The sequence below is a fragment of the Podarcis liolepis genome (genome assembly GCF_965112155.1).
Source record: "Podarcis liolepis genome assembly, chromosome: 4".
Classification (NCBI taxonomy): domain Eukaryota; kingdom Metazoa; phylum Chordata; class Lepidosauria; order Squamata; family Lacertidae; genus Podarcis; species Podarcis liolepis.
Window position 1 is genome coordinate 30,803,872 of NC_139558.1, and position 21,359 is coordinate 30,825,230.

The window sequence follows — 21,359 nt, forward strand, 5'->3', positions numbered from 1 at the left end:
CTAAAATTTCAGACCTGTTCACCTTCATCAGAAGTGTGAAAGTAATCAAGAAACAATATTCACACACTGTTGTTTTCTAGAGTTGACTCTGAGTTGTGTGCTCTAGGTCTTCATCAAACTCATTTTTGTTCTAAGCAAAATGGCTGGGATTCCTAGGAAGCCTGAATGCATTCATGAAACTACATCCTGAGACTAGAACCTAAAGAGCTACTGGGGCGCCAGGGCCTTGTACTTCCCCAGTGGGCACCTCCAGTTTGGATAGCAGATCACCATGTTGTATGTCAGGGATTGGGAAGCGATGGTCCTCCCAATGTTGTTGGACTCCCAGCTCTCATCAGCTTCAGCCAGCTTCTCCAGTGTTCAGGGATACAGCCAGATGGAGTCCAATAATGTTTGGAGGGTCTCTGGCTCCCCATTCTGAATCATAGAGTTGGAAGGGATGCTGAGAATTATCTAGACCAACTCCCTGCAATGTGGGGTTCCTTTGCTCAATGTGGGGTTCAAACTCACAGCCCCGAGATCAAGAGTCTCATCTTCTGCCAACTGAACTTTCCCTTGGGACAACTGAGCTATTCTGGTCATAGGCATTTAGACTATCAGTGAGCAAGTTATATGCAATTAATCGATCTTACGTTCATGTCAACATATTTTAAACCAGGTGTATGGTATAAGTTAATGTAGTTTAGGGCATATGGTAAATAACAAATATCCCCCGCAGACATCATGAGTTTAAAAAGGAAAGCATTGAACAACATTTTCTTTTTCTCCTCGATGTTTGTATTTTGAAAGATTTGCATTTTTATTCTTTTTTAAGGAATGTGACTGACTACTCAGGTGAAACATTCATTATAAAGCGCTCACTGTAAACAAGATGAATCAGGTCTAGAATAATTTTTTTCCCCTTCCCAAATTCTTTTGGTTAAAGAAGTCAGTTATTACTTGTCACAACAGTAGGTTAAAAAGGCAGACAGAAATGTAATTTTAAAGTTAGCAGTTCTTTACATTATACTTGAAGAACAGTCTCACGGGGGAGGAAAAAAAAAGAAGACATGGTACATTGTTCTCTATGTCATTTGTTTAAATGCAAATTTCAGGCGCTGACTGCACACCAAAAAAAGCAAAAAAGCACGGCAGGTTCTGCAGTAGCCTTGGGGTTAGAGACGCCCCCCCCCCGCATATTAAGAACCAGTGACAAAGGAAAATTTAAATTCACACAGCTGATATTCAGATTGCTTGTTGCATGTTGCAGCTTTAATTCCTCCTTATTTCTTTTCCCTTACTCATTATGGCTAGTAGTTTAACAAGCACTTTTTGTATGCAAAAACCTTATCCTAACAGCAAACCTGTGAAACAGAGCCTTACTATGTCCATTTCTCTGAGAAGCCTTGACTTGCCCAGTGCCACTTGGTTACCATGGCTGATTTCAAATTCAAGCCCATATATATATATATTCAATTCTGATCCTGTATCCACTTCAACAGACACTGATATTATTCGAGCATAATTTGTAATGCTTATTTCTTTTTTTTAAAAAAATGTTTGGGACTTTTAACAAGTAGACGGTATGACCTGTGACACCGCATGTGTCTATGTTTGGAAACTTCTGACATATCTGCCAGGGACCTCTTTAAAAACAAAACAGTCCATAATATATGCAGGATAATTTATATATCTATCATCTATCTACCCTATAAATGTATAAACATATTAGATAAGTCATCCTTAAAACAATAGCTTGCTTCAATATATTTATTTTTTCTTGGATTTGTAGCTCACCTGTGCTCCAAGCAGCTCATGGTAGCTGGCATACACGACTCTTTCCCCCTCTCTATATTATTATCATCACAACAACTTTGTCTGAGAGTTTAGGCTGAGAGCTGGGGACTCACCCAGTGAGTTTCATGTTCTTGTCGGGACTTGAATTCATCTCCCAGGTCCTAGTCTAACACTCTAACCACCACACCTCATTGACTGTCTAACATTTACACATCTAACATCAAAGTAGATCCTAATATAACATGCACAAATAACATGATCTTTCCCCTTCTCTTTCAGAATGAGTTTGTGTGCATGTTTACTTATCAGCAAATGTTATTGAGTTGAATGGCACTTACTCCCCTAAGTAAACAATATCAGGGATAAGTTTCATGGAATGCAGTGAGGCTTACTCCCAGGTCAACATGTATAGGATCAGGCTATAAGAGAACAATTAAGATTTCAATCCTATACAATGCTTTAATTCAACAGGGATTGCTTAGAGCAGGGGCCAGCAAACTTTTTCAACAGGGGCCGGTCCACTGTCCCTCAGATCTTGTGGGGGGCCAGAGTATATTTTGAAAAAAGAAGAAGAATGAATTTCTATGCCCCACAAATAACCCAGAGATGCATTTTAAATAAAAAGGACACATTCTGCTCATGTAAACACACACTGATTGCCGGACTGTCCGCGGGCTGGATTTAGAAGGTGATCGGGCCAGATCCAGCCTCCGGGCCTTAGTTTGCCTACCCATGGCTAGAGATATATAGAGTTGCTCTGTCCACAACAATAAAATAGTCATATCGTTCTAAATAGGGAAGTCCCAGAGTAGCAGTCGGTGGGGCTTCACTTGCATAAATGATCTAAGGCTTCTTGGACTGCTTTTATTTCATGGAATATAGTCTTGGTTTGGGCTTTTAGGGCTGTAATGCACACTTTACAAGGGAGTAAGTTCAATGCGACACAATGCGACTTTGAAATTAATAAGGAGAGGAATTCACCGTAGTGCTATGACAATTGTTTCATGAGCACAAGATTTTCAGCTTGCCAGATGGAACAAGACTCCGTCTCCTGTCTGGGTAAACTATTCGGGGGTGTATGTTCTCCTGGACGCCCCCCCCCCGAGAAAATTAGGTGTGTGTTTGTGGCAAATGGTGGGGGGAAGGAAAGTGAGGTAAGCCCCAATGCACTAGGGGAAGTCTGTGTTCTGGCTTCTGCTAGTTGGATTTGTTAGTTGAATCCAGTCCAATGTGGTTAGAGCAGCTTTATACGTAATATTTTTCCAACACAGAGATAAGTTCTACATTCAAAAAAGAAGCATCGCAAGAACTTCTTTAACTGATGCACGGGTTAGCAGTCCATTCTATGTGCCGGTGCAGACTTGATTCATGATGTTGCATTATAATCTCTCCCTCTGATTAGGAAGAATGAAATGTGTGAAGGAGTATTTAGCTTTTAGAACAGTTCATATATAAAAAAATATGTTTGACAGCTTTTCCCCCATTGAAGGCCTTCAAAGCAGCATGCAAACATTAAATTAAAACACACACAGAGGCAGTACAATAATCAATCAAAAAGTAACAAAAATAAATTCACATAACAAACAAAAAACCAGTGCACGCACACACAAATACCAAACAAACCCAAATATCAAAATAATGAATGAGGAGAAATTCCCTGCCAATCAAAGTCCTCATGAGCAGGGCTGGCTCAAGACATTTTGCTGCCTGAGGGAAAAGACAAGACGGTACTCTCCCATTCTACATACGTATATATGCTAACTGGACTGCCAGTTACTTCAACGCTGGCATTGGGATAGTATCCTCCACAGCATCTGAGGACAGCAGGCTAGTTAGGGGGATGCTTCCTCCCAGCTTGGGCCACCTATGAATAATGGAGAAGCAGCCCTACTGATGAAACGTAAGTTTCCACTGAATATCAGAAAGCCTGTAAAGTGTGAGGGAGAATCTCCTGGGGGATGGATTTCCAAAACCTAGCTGCTGCCAGAGCCCCCCATCTCATACCACTGCCAGCTGCACCCCTCTGAGCAATGGGGGTGGGGAGGGGCTGCATCCTTAACCTTTGCGACAGTTTCTTATGCTACTGTTTCTTTAAATGAGATGGGGTACCACGGGTGGCGCTATGGGTTAAACCACAGAGCCTAGGACTTGCCGATCAGAAGGTCGGTGGTTCGAATCCCCGCGACGGGGTGAGCTCCCATTGCTCGGTCCCTGCTCCTGCCAACCTAGCAGTTTGAAAGCACGTCAAAGTGCAAGTAGATATATAGGTACCACTCTGGCGGGAAGGTAAACGGTGTTTCCGTGTGCTGCTCTGTTTCGTCAGAAGCGGCTTAGTCATGCTGGCCACATGACCTGGAAGCTGTATGCCAGCTCCCTCGGCCAATAAAGTGAGATGAGCACTGCAACCCCAGAGTCTGCCACGACTGGACCTAATGGTCAGGGGTCCCTTTACCTTTACCTTTACCAAAACATGGCCAAAGTCCAGATTGGGTTTGAGTACCCGCTACCTTTCCCATCATACTTCCATTGGTGTCTCTGAGAGACGCACTCTGAATAGGACCTCCACTAAGACATCCACTGACAATCTCAGTGGGTAGACGAGTTCATGTGGCATAAAGCTATCCTTTCAATATCCCGGTCCCAAATGTTATAGGGCTTTTAAAAGCCACGAGCAGCAATTTGAATTGTACTCTAAAAAACCAAAAGCCATGGCAGGGGCTGAAAGCAGTTTGGCCACAGTGTTATGCACCAGTTGCTATTTCTGAAAACTTCTGTGAGGAAGGCCTTTGTAAAGACAATTCCACACCAACCATTTGATGTACTAACTGAGACACACACTCTCTCTCACACACACCTATGCTCTTTATCTGTCACCTGCAGATTACCAGCTGTATTTAACTTTCCCCCCATAAGTTATTCCGGTGAATTGCCTTCAGCAAACGCTTTTCACAGCATTAGGGCAGAACTAGGCTACAAAAGAATATTAATCTAATACATTCCAGAATTCAAATCCATGTGATTAATAAGCATTATCTATAAATAAGGCCCTAATGATTCTTTGGCAATGTTGTAAACACAAGAATCAGAGGCAATTATTGTCATTATTGTTCTGCAAGTACTTTCTGTGAATACCAAATGGATATTGCTGTCCAGCTTCTTGGCAAATGTATATCTAGTAACGAAACAGATGTCAGCCAGCCTGGGCTGCCTTCAATTACACTTGCCCAATGCACAGGGTGTGTAAAGGAAGAAGGAATCAATTTATTGAAGGCAAATAACCTGCTGGTTGAAACTGTCTCCCGGTCCTTATTAACCCACTTAAAACGTACGTTTTACAGTAATGCTAGAGAACTCATTTTCATCACCCTGTGAAGCAGACTGGATGTTCAGTGACCATGATTATTAGTACAGAATGGACAGTTGGATCATGGATGGATGGATAGATAGATGGATCGACAGATAAAACGCAGCAAAAATTGTCCTTGCCTTATCTAATACATGCAATGGAAAACTGTAATGAAGGGTGAAATATGAAAGCTGTTTTAGCATGATATGGAAAACAATGCAGACCAATAAACAATATTTCGTACAAAAGAGAAAGGTCTGGTTAAGCTTTCTGTAGAGCATATAGCTATGCCATGGTCCAAAACTCACATTTAATTCTTATAGCGAAGGATATTTTTGTTGTTGAATACAAGTTATTAATTCAGTGAGCCCTTTTAATTACAAAGTATTTTGTATTCTTTATCATTTCCATCCTCAACAGTTTCATGGGTAAGGTAATTTTGAATTTCCATTTTTCAGAAAGAGAAATTGAGAAATTTGCCAAATTAGTCTAGATTAGTGGGAGAACAGACATTCCCAGCATGTTAGAAGTGGTATGAGCACACATTGTCTTTCTTTTGGGGTGGGAGCCTCAGAATGAATGGAATGTGTGTTGAAACCACTCTTAGCACATTTAGCAATGACTCTGTTTGGATGTATCACTGAATTGAAGTTTAGCATTGCATACATGGGGATGTGGGTGGCGCTGTGGGTAAAACCTCAGCACCTAGGACTTGCTGATCGCATGGTCGGCAGTTCGAATCCCCGTGGCGGGGTGAGCTCCCGCCGTTCGGTCCCAGCTGCTGCCCACCTAGCAGTTCAAAAGCAAGTGCAAGTAGATAAATAGGTACCGCTTTATAGCGGGAAGGTAAACGGCGTTTCCGTGTGCTGCTCTGGTGCCGGTTCGCCGGAGCAGCTTTGTCACGCTGGCCACGTTACCCGGAAGTGTCTGCGGACAGCGCTGGCTCCCGGCCTCTAGAGTGAGATGAGCGCACAACCCTAGAGTCTGTCAAGACTGGCCCGTACGGGCAGGGGTACCTTTACCTTTACCTATTGCATACATGAACATCAGGCTCTTTCTGTCCTCCTCCTATGTGGCTGTGAGGAGATCAGAAGCTTTTGTTTCCATTTTCAACTAACCACAGTTACTTGTTGCCCCACTTCTCATGTGACACTAAGCATGAGCAGGAAGGAAAAAGTTCATTTCACTTCCCATGAAAGCTGGCTTGTCATTACACCTGAACCAGAGATCAGAACAAACAGAGATTTGGGGCTGTCTGGCTTGTTTAATTAATCAGAATTTGTTTTAAACCACCATCGCTGGTTCATAGGCAATGACAAATCAGGGTGGGTTTTTTTTTTTTGATTGTGAAATGAATTCTGTCAAAAGCCTTCTCTCAGCTTTGTGGGAGAAGGAAAGGGGAGAGGATAGTTCACGAGCCTGAGACTCACATCATCTGCTTCATGTCTCTGTGTGTAACCTTAAACTAGGGAAGAGCAACCAGTTGAAGTCCCAAAGGCCACAAGTAGTCTCTCACAACTCTACAATTCTATGATTCTAAGTTACCCACCTCTGCACTAAATCATGGTTTAGTGCTATGTGCAAACATAGCCACAAAGTCCAAAAGCTGTACAAATTTAAGCTAACTTCAAACCTTGGTTGCTGGTCCTGACTTGTTTCCCTAAACAATAGTTAAGTTTAAACAAAAGGCCTGTATTTAAACATAATACTCCATTATTATTATTATATATTTTTGTAAAAAAAGAAGAAGTAAAAGCATCTGATCTTCTCTTCGTCAAGCCAGAGGAGAAAGTATGGGAGACTGCATGTGCTTGACACTTGGGCATGATAACTGCAGACATAACTGTTTGCCTTTACCTTTAGATGACGGGAACAGGATTGAGGCAGCCATTTGGATGCTGATTTTACCCAGCCCCATGGTCCACTTACACAGCTGGGTGGGGGCACCTGTACCTGTCAATCACTTGGCAGCATCATGATTGCAGTGGAACTTTGCCATTTGCAGACCTGCTTGAATTCAAGATAGACTGAAAAGAGGAGCATTTAAGGCTCTTGATCGCTCCTTTGGAGCAGTGGCTATACCCACTCTACCTGGGGTCATATGATGTCACGTGTAGGGCAGCTGGGTGTGACTGGGGAATAATGACCTTTGGCCAAATTAGGATCCCTTCTGGGTCTTGTTGTGCCTGTGAGCCAGAGGAACCCCCCTGACCGGGTTAAATACTGACCAGGTATTATAGCATTAGAGATACCGACCAGAAATAATCTGTCATCTTTACCATAATATATGCAGCGCCAATTTTCATATTAATAGCTGTCTGAAGAACTTTGACTTTTGATATCTCACACGATCAATCTTAAAATGCACCAGTGAAAAAAAATCATTATATTTAGCTTCCCCTTAATTTGGTTGGTGGGGAATTGCCATAATATTACTACAAGAGGGATTATTGATGTTAATGGCAGACAATAACATTTCAGAAAGGTTTGGGGGAAAAAGTGGTGGCGGGTATCATAATCTAGCTGCCTTCACATCTATTATCAATGGGTATAGCTATCCATAAAACATAAAACCTGGCTGCATTCTTGATCTGCCTTCTGGACCACATGAGCACATCCTAGTTTCTCTCCTTAGGGCAAACAGCTTGGAAGCAGAGGGTGTTTATTGGACAAAATGGCGCAAATAAGTGGTAATAATTGTTTTGTGAATGCTTTCTGAATGAATTTCTTTAACAGCACAGGCATATCATAGACCTGATTGGATTCAGCCCCCCTCCCCCAAGCAGCTTCAATTACATTTTAAAAACATAGGTACAGTAAGCTGCCTTATTCCTAGTCACAACATGGTTCTATGTGGCTCAGTACTGTCTATATTGACTTACAGAGGCTCAGACATAAGCGTTTCCCAGTCCTAGCTGGCAGTACCAGAGGCTGAATTAAAGATCCAAAAGGTCTTACACTGAGCAATGGCCCTTAAAGAAACAAACCATGGGAGAACCGAATCATGTGTCTTCTGCTCCATGCCTAGTTTGGCCCTTAATTGAAACACCCTCCACCTGCCTGCCTCCTTCGTACAGGAAGCTTCTGCCATATATCGCTTCAATGATGAGTGAAGTCCAGACTTAGCCCAATGGGGAAATGGGAAAAAGGAGTATTTTTTTTTCCCATTATGGATTCACTGAATTCTTTCTCTCTGGTATTTTGGGCATGTAAAGCACAGGGTAGATTAAGCAGACAATGTGTTAATTTTTAATACTTTTTTTGCATTCATAGGTATGGCCTGTGCTTAGTTTGCAATATCAAAGGCATGATGAAGCCCTGTAGAAAAACAGAACTGCAAGGATTCCTCCATGGAAAAGTAGACTGCATGGATTCCCCATCAGCTTCTGACACAACAAGGACAAATTGGCCTTGTAGCCCTCCACCCCGGGCTGTCTCCCATGCATACTACTTTTCTCCTGCATTTAAATGCAGACTCAACATCCTGCAGGCTGCCTATTGTTTCATTTAAAATGTACCGCAAGCCACTGTCTTCACAGGGCAAGCAGGACGAGGTTGTACAAATGTACAGAAATATGAATAAACTTAAATAAATAAAATAATGACAGATGTCCAAGTATGGGCGGTGGGTTATGAATGCAGTAATCCTGAGTCAACTCATCCCTTAGGTTAGAGCGAGTTTTACACTCCCTCCCCAAACAACTATCATTATTCTTGAGAATGTGGTCATCTTCAGTTCAGCACAATAGCAGTCGTTTATTCATGCCAATTCTAAAGTTCAATATCTGGGCCTGGAGGAAAATTGTATTACTGGCAGTAGCAAGGCCAGGATTCTTGCTCAACACTGACTGGCACCCAGTTGGCCAAGAGTGTCACCATCTTTGCAAGCTGCCTCTAACCTGACTAAGCCACTGGGAGGGAGAGAGAGAGAAGAAGAGGAAGAGGAAGAGAGCCCTATGTTGTGGCCAAGAGACCCTGGAGTATGTTCTCATTTCAGGCAGGACATCAGCCAGGTTAAAAACAACACTTGCTACTTCCAACCTGCTCAGGCTTCTGAGGTCACCCTTGCCCAGAGCTCAATACCAAGAGAATCTTATTGCCATCCCTGCTGCTAGGTTAACAAACCACTATGATGAGCAAAGGAGGCTAAGGTGGAGGGTCCAGTGAAGGGATTCAAGACAGGAGTTTTCAAAACAGACAAAATTAGAAACTTGGAGTCAACTGTGCCCCAAAACACAGCCGGAAAGTTGGAGTATTGGCAAGATTCATGTTTGGGCAAAGTTTTTGTGGGTAGCTTTAATGAGAGCAAATGGGATGCGGGTGGTGCTGTAGTCTAAACCACAGAGCCTAGGGCTTACCGATTAGAATGTCGGTGCTTTGAATCCCCACGACGGGGCAAGCTCAGTCCCAGCTCCTGCCCACCTAGCAGTTTGAAAGCACATCAAGTGCAAGTAGACAAATAGGTACCACTCCGGCGGGATGGTAAACAGGATTTCTGTGTGCTGCTCTGGTTCGCCAGAAGCGGCTTAGTCATGCTGGCCACATGACCCAGAAGCTGTCTGCGGACAAACGCTGGCTCCTCGGTCTATAGATCGAGATGAGCGTGCAACCCCAGAGTCGTCCGTGACTGGACCTAATGGTCAGGGGTACCTTTACCTTTAATGAGAGAGAGAGAGAGAGAGAGAGAGAGAGAGAGAGAGAGAGAGAGAGAGAGAAAGGTGTGAACTTCTTTTTTTTTTGGGAAAGATTTAAGCATTTACATCTGATTCTTTCCTCGTAAAGGGTGGTGTAAATTGGGGAAAATGTACATAAACGTTTTGCACACACACACACAAAATATAAATCAACACAAGCAAGACATGAAGGACCCTTATAACACTTCTCCCAGCTCCAGACAAGTCACAAAATGTATCCGAGATTATTATTATTTTCCTGTTGGCAAAATGTGCACAATAGGGTTGACTATGCACCTAAAAAAGCAATTTGAAATGTATGTGTGAAAAGTGATAGTGTCTATTTGTGCAGTACCCATATTATTGCTGCTCTTATTATAAGCAATGCAAAGGAGAAGGGTGCGTGTGTGTTCTTATGCAACCGGCAAGCCGGATATATATGTTTTGTGATTACAATAAGTGCTAGTTTGAACATGGTGCAGTGTTGGGGAATGACACTCTTTCTTTTTAATATTAATGCTATATAGTTTCTCTGTTTAGTTATCTTTCCTTTTAAATCATACTTCTATTTCCCCTTACATTTGAATATTGCAGAAATAGCTTAGCTCTTGTTTGTTATATTCAGAAAGGATAAACAAAATTCATTTGCTTAACCTTCTTATCGGGATGTATATTTAATAATTAGCGAGCCACAGTCCTCCAAGACTGATCCAAGACGAGCTTCATTTACCCAATTTCATCCTTCCTTTCCTCCAAGAGCTCATTTCTGCTTTACACTAAGCCTGTGAGGTGGGTTAGGCTGCTCATTTCCGTAGGTTAGGCTGAGAAAGGACTTGCAAAAGGCTACGGATCAAGTTTCATGGTTGATCTGGGGTCTGAATGAGGTTGCCACCCGCTAAATCAATACATGTAGCCACAGCAGCACATTTGCTTTCTATGTATGTGAACAGGATATGTCTTATTGATTTCAAGAGATTTAAATCAGGCCAAGTGGCCAGCTGTGAGTGAGGAAAATGATAAAAGGAAACCTTTTCCTTGCCCGTTTCCATACAACCTGTTTATTGAGAATTCATCTTGGTTTCTGTTTGCACAAAGTTTGCAGGAAGGCTGTATGATGTTGGCTGTTTATTAAGCATCAACTCTGATTTGCTTGCACAGAGATTATACCATGTCACACCATGCAACTATTTCCCCACACTTTTCAGTGCATTTCCCCATCATTTTAATTTCTGTAAAACATCAGGTTGTGTTTTTTTTTGTGTGTGTGTGTGTGTGGGGGGGAAGCAGCTATGTTGTGCAAGAACACCAAATCCATTTTAACAGCGCAACCTGAATTTTCTTTTTATGCAACTGAATCCCACCCACAAAATAGAAATGGCCTGGATGCATGCCTAGACAAAGCTCAAATGTGACTACTAGCAAGGTAGGTGTGATATAAGTTGTTAGAACAGGCCCCCTTTTATATATAAACCCTCATGCAGCGTACTCCTGTTATTCAGAAATATTCCACGAAGGCAAAAAGTGCAACGTGTAAAAGGATGGAGCTGAAGTATAAGCTCTAAATTAGCTATACGATGTATTTAGGTAGGTGAGGAGATAGATAGATAAGCAAATTAGCTAAAACACTGATGGAGTACAAGATGCTCTTTAACATGCCAATTATTGAATCAATAGATTGTTACGGCTTCCAAGCTATTAAGGTCTGCTGTGTCAATGTGTACTTGGGGACTGTTTAATATGCAGACGGATGGTATGACAGGCCACAACTACTATTGTCTATCACATCAGTCGAAATACATGCATGCATACTTTGTACACTTGTTAATGATGTTGTGCGTGCATAGCTGATTTTAAGGAATAATAAGACTCCAGCATTTCTTTTCAGTCCTAAGCTCCCCGCCCCAAATAATTCCCTTTTTAGGGCCTGAAATGGATACTTAGAGTAATTCCAGGTAATCAGTTCCTATCAAATTTGCAAAATTAACTATTCCATTTTTGCATGTGCAAAAGGGATCAGAACGTCCTGTTTTCTGTTGGAAGAGTGTGCAGGTTTGTCCTTTGTTTTGTTTTTTTAGAGGGAGGGGTAAAAGAGAAAATCTTTTCTTTATTTCATCCATAATCTTCTTCAGTAGTAATTAAGTAAGCTTATGCTACCTAAGAGAACGGTTAATACAAGATAAGTGGCATGACTTTTTTTTTTTAGTAAAATAAATATGAAGTAAGTCTTTGATTACTTACTACGTTGTGGTATCTGTAACTAGCTTTCAAAATGGTGAAGTATAAGATGCAATATGAAAGACTCATTTGATCATCATAAACAGGGGAAATCAGGATTTTTCATTTGGTTTTCAACAACTTTTTATTTATTAATTAACATAGGTGGAACCAAGTCTTGCGTTTAATAAGATACACTTTTCCAATTTGCAAGCCAAACATAAAACTACAATGAAAACAAGAGTGAATAAACTCTGTCAGAAAAATATTTTGGGGAGCTGCTTGTGTAAGTATGGTGCCAATTTCTTAATCTATCAGACTTTTAAAATCATATTTCTATCTACATAAGCATCTAGCTATGTACATCAGCCCACCCTTGGAGCAGGCAGACTGAAACATACCTTGCCAAGGTTATAAATTGGCTGTTGATTCTGAGCACAGTTCAAAATACTGTTTTTGATCCTTAGGGTGTGTTGTTGTTGTTGTTGTTTAGTCATTTAGTCGTGTCTGACTCTTCGTGACCCCATGGACCAGAGCACGCCAGGCACTCCTGTCTCTCACTGCCTCCCACAGTTTGGTCAAACTCATGTTAGTAGCTTCGAGAACACTGTCCAACCATCTCGTCCTCTGTCGTCCCCTTCTCCTTGTGCCCTCCATCTTTCTCAACATCAGGGTCTTTTCCAGGGAGTCTTCTCTTTTCTTATGAGGTGGCCAAAGTATTGGAGCCTCAGCTTCACGATCTGTCCTTCCAGTGAGTACTCAGGGCTGATTTCCTTCAGAATGGAGAGGTTTGATCTTCTTGCAGTCCATGGGACTCTCAGGAGTCTCCTCCAGCATCATAATTCTAAAGCATCAATTCTTTGGCGAATAGGGTGTATTATAGTTATATGATAGCAGCTACAGTGCATATATTAAAAATATAGCACTATTTATAAAATCATTGTGGCTGCATTTAACTGAGTGGTGAGGAAAGTGCAGTCTGCAGAGGCTCAGAGGAACCCTCTACTTATTGCTCCAAATGTTTCCAGCATCCCAAACAGGTTATGGGGAGGTTTGTATTAAAGGTCAATTTTAGTCCTGGGAAGGGTAAGTCCAGGGCTCAGGAGGAGTTCATAAGACGCAAGCACGGCTGGTAGTCCCTGGCATCGTGTAATATATTCATCTCTCTGCACAACAGTTCAAAAACAATGATGAAAAATGGAAGAATATTCAGAGCGGGATCACAAACATGATAAAAGGTCTGTGAGGGTAGTGAAATAGAAAAGAAAGTTGAAGGAATTAGGTATGTTTAGCATGGGGAAAAAGAAAGAAAGGAGGATGATTAAAGGAGTTTATGTTGACATCTTTTGAAATACTCAGAAAGGTGTCACCAAGGGGAGGCAGAAAAACGTTCCCCATCTCCAGTGAGGATAGGGTGAAAAAGCAGTGGATTTAAATGGCAGATTTAGATGAAATATTACAGAAACATTCTGGACACTTCCAGATGTGCCTGTTAAGCAGTCTGAATCATGACATTTGGAGATCTGTAACTCACAGGTTCTAGATGTTAATGCTGCTGGCTCAGGTGGCTTAGCAGGAATAACAAAGGAAACAGATACTGTGGCTCCGAATTCATGTGGGGGAAAATATCTCTGCTTGGGGAAAAAAATATTGTGTACTTTCTGGACCATCGCTCCTACTTTTGGCGTGTGGCATCTGTGAGTGGTCAGTGGTGCAATGAGTCTCCCTTGCAACAGAATCTCCCTTGGTGGTGATGGTGGTTCATAAGAAAGTGATGTTAGATACAGGGCATTTTGCTCTGTGGCAGTTTCCCTTAGCGCCTCTTTCTCATGTGCGAATGCTTTCCAACTCACTCTGTACAAGCAGAACTTGGAGGCCTACTGATCATCACACCCAAAGCACACTAAGGGTGGCACACAGAATTCCAAGTTCCACATGTGCCAGCTGGGTAGGATGAGCTGGAATCACTCTACTCATTTAAAGAACATGTGTACATGCACATGTGTACGCGCGCACAGGCACACACACAGAGCAGATGGGCTGTGTGCAATGGCCTTTACTGTAACTTCCAACTATGAAGTCAGTGCTCAAGAAATGTTGCATGCACATAGGTAGGGTGGAACATTCACCGTAAGTTTTAAGCCTATGGAGATGGGTCATGAAACAGCACTGTTAAGTCCCTCAAGCCACCGTCCAGTCAGAGTTGCTTTATCATTAGTAAATAACAGACGGCGTGTCTATGTGTGTGTCACATTTTGCTATGTTCAGCAGTCATGCTGAAAGAAGACCTGTGTATTATAGTGATCTCTGCTGTGGGGCACATAGCAACTCTATAGGCTCCCTGTGAGCAGTGGTGTATGGAGCCCACACAGATGGTTGCCCTGGGCGCAAAATTGTTGGGGCACAAAATTTCAACTCCGGGTGCTGTCTCAGTACAGCTGCATGATTCTGTTGCTGGGCTCTGTTGCTGGGCTCTGTTGAAAACAGCTTCTCCATGCAAACCAGGATGTGACCTCTCCCTCCATGGAATGAGGTCCTTCCCTCACTTCCACCCCTCCAGGCAGCCCCGGGTGCTGACAACCCGTGCTATGCCACTGCCTGTGAGTGGAGGATGGAGCATCCTCTCAGGGGAGTAGTTGCTGTTGCTGTATTATCTTACAGTTCAACACTCTGTTCACTTGTATGGAAGGAAGTTGTCTGGGAGGGCTAAACTTCGCTCTTGCAATGCCAGCAGGTAGTGATCACTGTTGTTTGCAAGGAAGGTTACGTTGTGCTCACTTTCGCATGCTCAGATTGAAGCACTACCAACACCCCAAAGGGAGGGAGGGAGGGCAGGAATTGTAATACAGATGATCAGTTAAATTTAGCAGCAGAGCACGATGACAAAGCGATCTGCTTTTTGATGTATTTAATTGTTGATTTTATTGTTGTTAGCTGCATTTTGGATGGAAAGGTGGGATATAAATGTAGCAAGCTGATATATATGACTCCTTTTTCTTTCTTCCCTTTTTTATTTTTAAAAAAGGTCCTTACCTCATCACATTCCCCTAAAGTCATGTAGTACTTGAAATAAATAAATAAATAAATAAATGGGAAATCATATTTTAATTAGTAACAGCAGATTGAGACAGGAAATTTGTGGTTTAACACATATTTTTTTCTGTCCATATATGCCTCTGTTAAGCCTATTGCATCATAGCTTATTTGGATTTGTGAGCACCCAGATGAATCTGACTTAATAGCTAATGAGATCTAGTATACTTTTTAGAACCCATCATCTGGGCGCTAAAATAATGAAAGCAAAAATCAGCCTAAAGCATTGTGTGTTTCCTCACTTCCCTGTGCTGCTTAAACATGGATGGATTTTTAATAATTTATTTCTGTGGTTCCTCTCCAGGGAATAGTTGCCAAAGGCTTTTCATTTTGTGTTCGATGCTTGCATTAGAAGCTTACAAAAGATGCACACCCAATTTACGCACGTGCAGAATGGCACACAAAGAGCATCTTTGTGTGTGTGTGTGTGTGAAATATGCAAACATAAATCTGGGTTTAGAGTGGGCAAGGGAGAAAGAAAGCTGGCACTGTAAACACTTTGCTCAGATGAATGTTCCGAGGAGGTAAATAGGGCTTGCTTCCATGTAATAACAAGCTAATTTGTATAGTGTGTGGATGGAGAGCATGCAATGTACAGGTGTAGGTCTGGATGTTACTCTGTGGATTTCAAGTTAAACCTGTTCATTCCACTGACAGGCTTTCATAGATCTGAAGCAAAGCACAATGGCAAGAACAGCCTTTCCCAAGTTGGTGCCCTCAATATGCTTTGGACTGCAACTTCCATTAGTCCAAGTCTGATATCTTATCCAGAACCTTTAGCCATTAGCCTGATTCTTGAACCTTTAATTTATACATACCACTGCTGACAGTGCACAAATAAATCCAGGGCAACAATTATTGGAAGAGACCACAATTTTTATTTTTTATTTACAGTGGATAGAAGACAAGACATAGCTAGCAGTACCACTGCCATACTACTGAAGGCAGGCACTGACTATGTCCTTTGGTGTAGCAGATTGCAAGAAAGAAAATATGCACAATAAGTAGAGCTAATTCAAATAAATTTATGTGCTTTTGTGAGTGGTTTAGTAGTTTTAAAGATACACACTGAAGCTGTGAAAGATCTTCCATAAGTTGCGGGTGCAGCTTTGTAACCCAGCAGGGCTCTTAACCAAAGCCATCAGTTCAGGGATCCCTGCGTTTATACACCTTTTCCACTCAGACTCCTTCCCTTAAATTCCAACTCATTCTAGTAGGTGAGAACACCAAATTCCAAATCCTGAAAAGTAGAGTGAAGGGTCTAGCATTTGCCCAGTCTGTTCCACTTTGAAAAAATGGAGTTTCTCTTTGTAGGATTTATTGGGTTTTGTATTTCATTTTGGATGCAGACTTTTGGTGGGAATGCTGTGAAGTGAGGCAAGAACATCTATATTTGAAGACTGCTGGGAAGTAATGCTATTGCTTTAAGAGAGGGATGCTATGCCCTAGTCCTTACAGATGGTGAAGCTACCTATTGCACCCACACTTGCCCGCCCTTCCCTCCTTCCTTAAAAAACTATGCAGCTTCTTATGGTTGCAGCTTGATTGGTGTGTGTGTGTGTGTGTGTGTGTGTGTGTGAGAGAGAGAGAGAGAGAGAGAGAGAGAGAGAGGTGTGTGTGTGTGTGTTTTTTTAAAAAAATATTGAAAACTTTTAACAACACAAATTATCAATCAACATCACCAATTACATTTCCCCCCTCTTTTTATTCCCTCCCTCCCCTCCCTCTCTCTCCCACCCCCCAGAGACTTCCCTCAACTCCCTTCTCTGATTTGTTTATACATAATTTTCTCTGCATATTATAAAATTGTACATATCGTTGCCTTATCCATCGTATGTTCTACTAATAAATTTGTGGGTGTTTATTCAAAACCTGCCAAGGAATCCAAATCATTTTGTTGTCTTTTTAAATAATTTGTTAAAAGTTCCCATTCTTCCTTGAAGTCACTGTTGTCCTTCTCACGTAGTTTGTATGTCAGCTTTGCCAATTCCGCATAGCTCCTCAGTTTTTCTTGCCATTGTTCTTTCGTTGGGATTTCCTCATTCTTCCATCCTTGTGCTAACAAGACTCTTGCCGCTGTTGCAGCATACATAAATAAATTCTTTGTTTTTCTTGGCAGATCTTGTCCTAAAATCCCTAACAAAAATGCTTCTGGTTTTTCCCCCAAATGTCATTTTAAACATCTTTTTAACTCATTATATATCATCTCCCAAAATTTAAAAACTTCTCTACATTCCCACCACATATGATACAAAGTACCGTATTTTTTGCTCTATAAGACTCACTTTTTCCCTCCTAAAAAGTAAGGGGAAATGTGTGTGTGTCTCATGGAGCGAATGCAGGCTGCGCAGCTATCCCAGAAGCCAGAACAGCAAGAGGGATTGCTTCTTTCACTGCACAGTGATCCCTCTTGCTGTTCTGGCTTCTGAGATTCAGAATATTTTTTTTCCTTGTTTTCCTCCTCCAAAAACTAGATGTGTCTTGTGGTCTGGTGCGTCTTATAGAGCAAAAAATACGGTACCTTCTTTTTCTTTACATTACCAACAAGTATTTGACCCAGTTTATACATTTTTGCCATCCTTACTGGTGTGACATACCATCTATACATCATTTTCATATAGTTTGAGAGAGAGATGGTGTTTAACCCCTTTTCATGCATGATTTTCCTGATCAAAATGCCTCTCTCTGTTGTAAGGAAAGAACTTGGGGAGGTAGTAGCTATGTGTATAAAAGAGACAGAGAGGGAGAGAGAAAGACAGAGATTTTGATTGGGAAACCAATGCAGGGGAAAAGGTTAGACATCCCCTTACCCTGCTGCTGTTTGGATCAAATTGGCCGTCCACTATGACTGCATTTCACTTAAGGAAAGAGAGATCTCCAGTCAGGGATCTCTCCCACTAAACATTTACTTTCACCCAAGGGATTAAATCTGCATTGACTGTACATCCTCAAAATGCTGGAGGGAACTTGCACTGAGAGAAGCAGTCATTGCAAATAGATAACTAACATGTGAGGGAGAAAGTTAGGATGGGTCCATTTCCTTCTCTGTGTGTGGATACAATTATTTCATTTAGGTTTATTTATTAGGGAACTATGGCTTATAGTGGTGCCACATCATATGCTAAGTCAAATTAAAACAAATTAAAATTTGATATATGGTTTGTTTGTTTTTTGCTGAATTTCACACTGTTGCAAAGCATTGCTCGGGCTCTGGTGGGTAGGTAATAAATGCCATTTGAATTGGAAATGATGTTGGGCAGTCATAGTGAATGAATGCTGTGATAAACAGGAATAATGATTGGTAGTTTAATCTATACATGCCTATCTTACAAGGGTTTATTGAGCCAATAATACATATCCTGATATTTGTAGTTGCGAGAACTAATATCAGTACGTACAGATTTTAAAGGTAGCTGACCTATTGTACCACATGAACATCTGTCCTTAGTACAAGTCAGGTCACTATTCCACGTAGCCCAGGCATGTTGAATTTGGCTGGCAGTAACTTCCCAAGGCACCAGGCAGATGTTTTCTCCTGGCCTCTTACGTATTTTTCTCCCTGAAGATCTAATCTTGTAGATTTGCTTTTGGGTCCCCATATTCTTTGGCTCATCACCTTGCGGAGGTTGCATGAAACTTTTTGTTTAGATGCCCAAAGGATCCACTCTTCTTAGATTTTGTCCCAGGGCGATCAGAGACACAAATTATGTCACAATTTTACCTTTCCAGCTACCCCCCCCCTGCCCTCTTACCTGAGATACCTTTTAAATCAAAGGAAGCCAGGAAATGAATCTGATATGTTCTGCATGTGCCATATGTGTTCTGCCGCTGGGCCACAATCTCTCTTCCACTTTTTTTTGTCTCAGTAGTTTAGGTTCTTATTCGATTACAGTGGTACCTCGGGTTACATGCGCTTCAGGTTCAGGTTACATACGCTTCAGGTTACATACTCCGCTAACCTAGAAATAGTACCTCAGGTTAAGAACTTTGCTTCAGGATGAGAACAGAAATCGTGCTCCGGCAGTGCGGCGGCAGCAGGAGGCCCCATTAGCTAAAGTGGTGCTTCAGGTTAAGAACAGTTTCAGGTTAAGTACGGACCTCCGGAACGAATTAAATACTTAACCTGAGGCACCACTGTAGATAGGTTTTTTTTGCCTCAGAACAGAAACAACTTGAATTGCATGCAGCCCTGCCTCTCACAGTCTTTTCACCAGTAACAAGAATTTATGTTCAAGAAGAAAACTTTCCCCTCAAGGCTTTCCCAAGTCAAGTCCTTACATGTGCAAAGACTACCCCCACCGCCAAAAAAGTCATCTTTACAGGAGATTCTTTGTACATGCAATGCAAAATACTTCCTCCTGCAGATGAAAATTTGTTTCTTACTTTTTGAGGCCACCTGCTGTTTTCACTGTCAGGGCTTCCAAGCCTATCATATGCCCTTCATTCCTATTATGGAGTCATCACTTGTCATAGACTGAATTTTCCAAAAATGCATAAGCATGAGCAAAAGTATCTTCAACCAACAAAAAGAATTCATGTTTGTCTGTCTTTGGAATTGTTTGATGGCTTTTCTTCTTTGCTTTTCAAAAACTGGGAGGGAAGACTCGATTGACATTTTCTAATAACGAAAGTTTCCACAAGGAACAGATTTCTTTATTGCCAAGATATAATGGGTGTTTTTCTTTTCTTTCATATATATATATATTAAGAGAGACTCTTCACTTCGGCACTATAGTTAAAAAAAAGTGGTTACATCCTACAATACAGTATTCGTTAAGCAATTAAGTTACTGACAGGTTTTTTACATTATTTACCATGATGAAAATATATGTTTACTCAACCTGAGTACAAATCAACACGAGGAGGCAGAAGTTCAGAGTAAATTTGACTAATGATGTTGTGTTTTCATCCTTGGAAATAAGAGGGTGGGAAAAAGCCTTCCTGCTTTTGATGCTGTTTTGTCTCTGCTGGAAGGGATCCGAAATGATCCAAGCTGTCATGTGAGAGCTCAGTGAAGCTGAGATCCCCCTTGATTGCATCTGAATGCTGCTCTCAGATAACTACTGCCTCCCAAATAGAAATATGGCACACAACACTTCGGGATGTTTATTGAATGGTGATTTCGCTTTTCAGATATTAATGTTCTCACTTGTAAATGGTTAAAACAAGACACAACAAAGAGGAATGGCAACTCTGAAATCAAGGCCATTTTAGTTTGATATTTGACCTATAAAATTGATAAGTTCTGCCTATAATACCCAAATCTTCCAATCAAAGCTGTTAATGATCTATGGTTTCCTTCTAGACTCTTTCCAGGTTTTCTGATCATGGGGTCTTTGAAGTTTCAGAAGTCCTGTGTGTTCCAAAGTTATTCAACATTCGCATCCTCGTTGGTGGATCCATTATGCGTGAGCATCTTGATCATTCTCTAAGACATGTTTTCTTTTTAAGTTGTTCTGTTTTTGAAAGACGAATTTGCCTAAACATGTGGGGATATGAATATTTGGCAAAGTGTAGAAGACCCTGTTAAATGTATTAAGGGAGCTTTCTTTATAGAGCAGAATATGTTACGTAACTAAGAAATTAGAAGGAAATTCACTTCTACTCATCAAAGCTAAACCAAAGTACTGGTCCTTTGATAAGAAACTGACACAGATAACCAGATCATCACCGGTGTCCTTGAAGTTCAGATAAGCTTCTGTGCAGTAGGTGAAGGTTTTTAAGTCTAACATTGTCTGGGAGAATATTGGTGTTTACATTGTACAGAGTAACTGAGGTCCAGAAAGTAGTATATGATTTATTGCACGGGGCCAAAGAATTTATGCTGAGCCAAAAGCCAGCAAGTTCAAATGAAACCTTTTGTATGAAAGTGGCAACAAAAAGCAGACTGTATTGTTGCCAGTGTGTGGCTAAACTTGATACACATCTTAACTAACTAACTAATTAATTTTCAGGATTTATATCCCATCTTGTCCCCAAAGGGTAAAGGATGGGTTACATCAATAACAACAGAAACTAGTGGCAAAACGAAATACAGGGCATATATACTAAAATTTCTATTAGCTTACAAAATGTGAGTCACTGTTAAAGATACATTTTGCTTCAGTGGGAGAGAGAGCAGTTATTACTGTTCCTATGGATTCATGTGAAAATAGGTTATGTATTCTCTTGTGACTTTGAATATGTCATTTCCCCCACATGTGGAAAAATAACTGTATGTGTGCAATTTTGAGGGTAAAAATGGCAGGATGGAAGGA

At 41.3% G+C, this 21,359-nt stretch overlaps 2 protein-coding genes across 10 annotated transcripts in view; one reads left to right on the forward strand and one right to left on the reverse strand.

Annotated features, from left to right (window-relative positions):
* GPR45 (G protein-coupled receptor 45) overlaps window positions 1-21,359 on the reverse strand; it is a 550,360-nt gene that overhangs the window by 163,595 nt on the left and 365,406 nt on the right. The window lies entirely within an intron of this gene.
* LOC310706205 (uncharacterized protein) overlaps window positions 1-21,359 on the forward strand; it is a 65,815-nt gene that overhangs the window by 15,565 nt on the left and 28,891 nt on the right. For all 9 annotated transcript variants that reach the window (XR_014525738.1, XR_014525739.1, XR_014525740.1 and 6 more), the window contains one exon: window positions 20,408-20,510. Coding sequence is in view for 2 of the 9 variants with exons in the window: in XM_083501625.1 (XP_083357751.1) it covers window positions 20,408-20,510 (103 nt within the window). In the remaining 7 variants the exon portion in view is untranslated. The remainder of the gene's footprint in view (window positions 1-20,407; window positions 20,511-21,359) is intronic.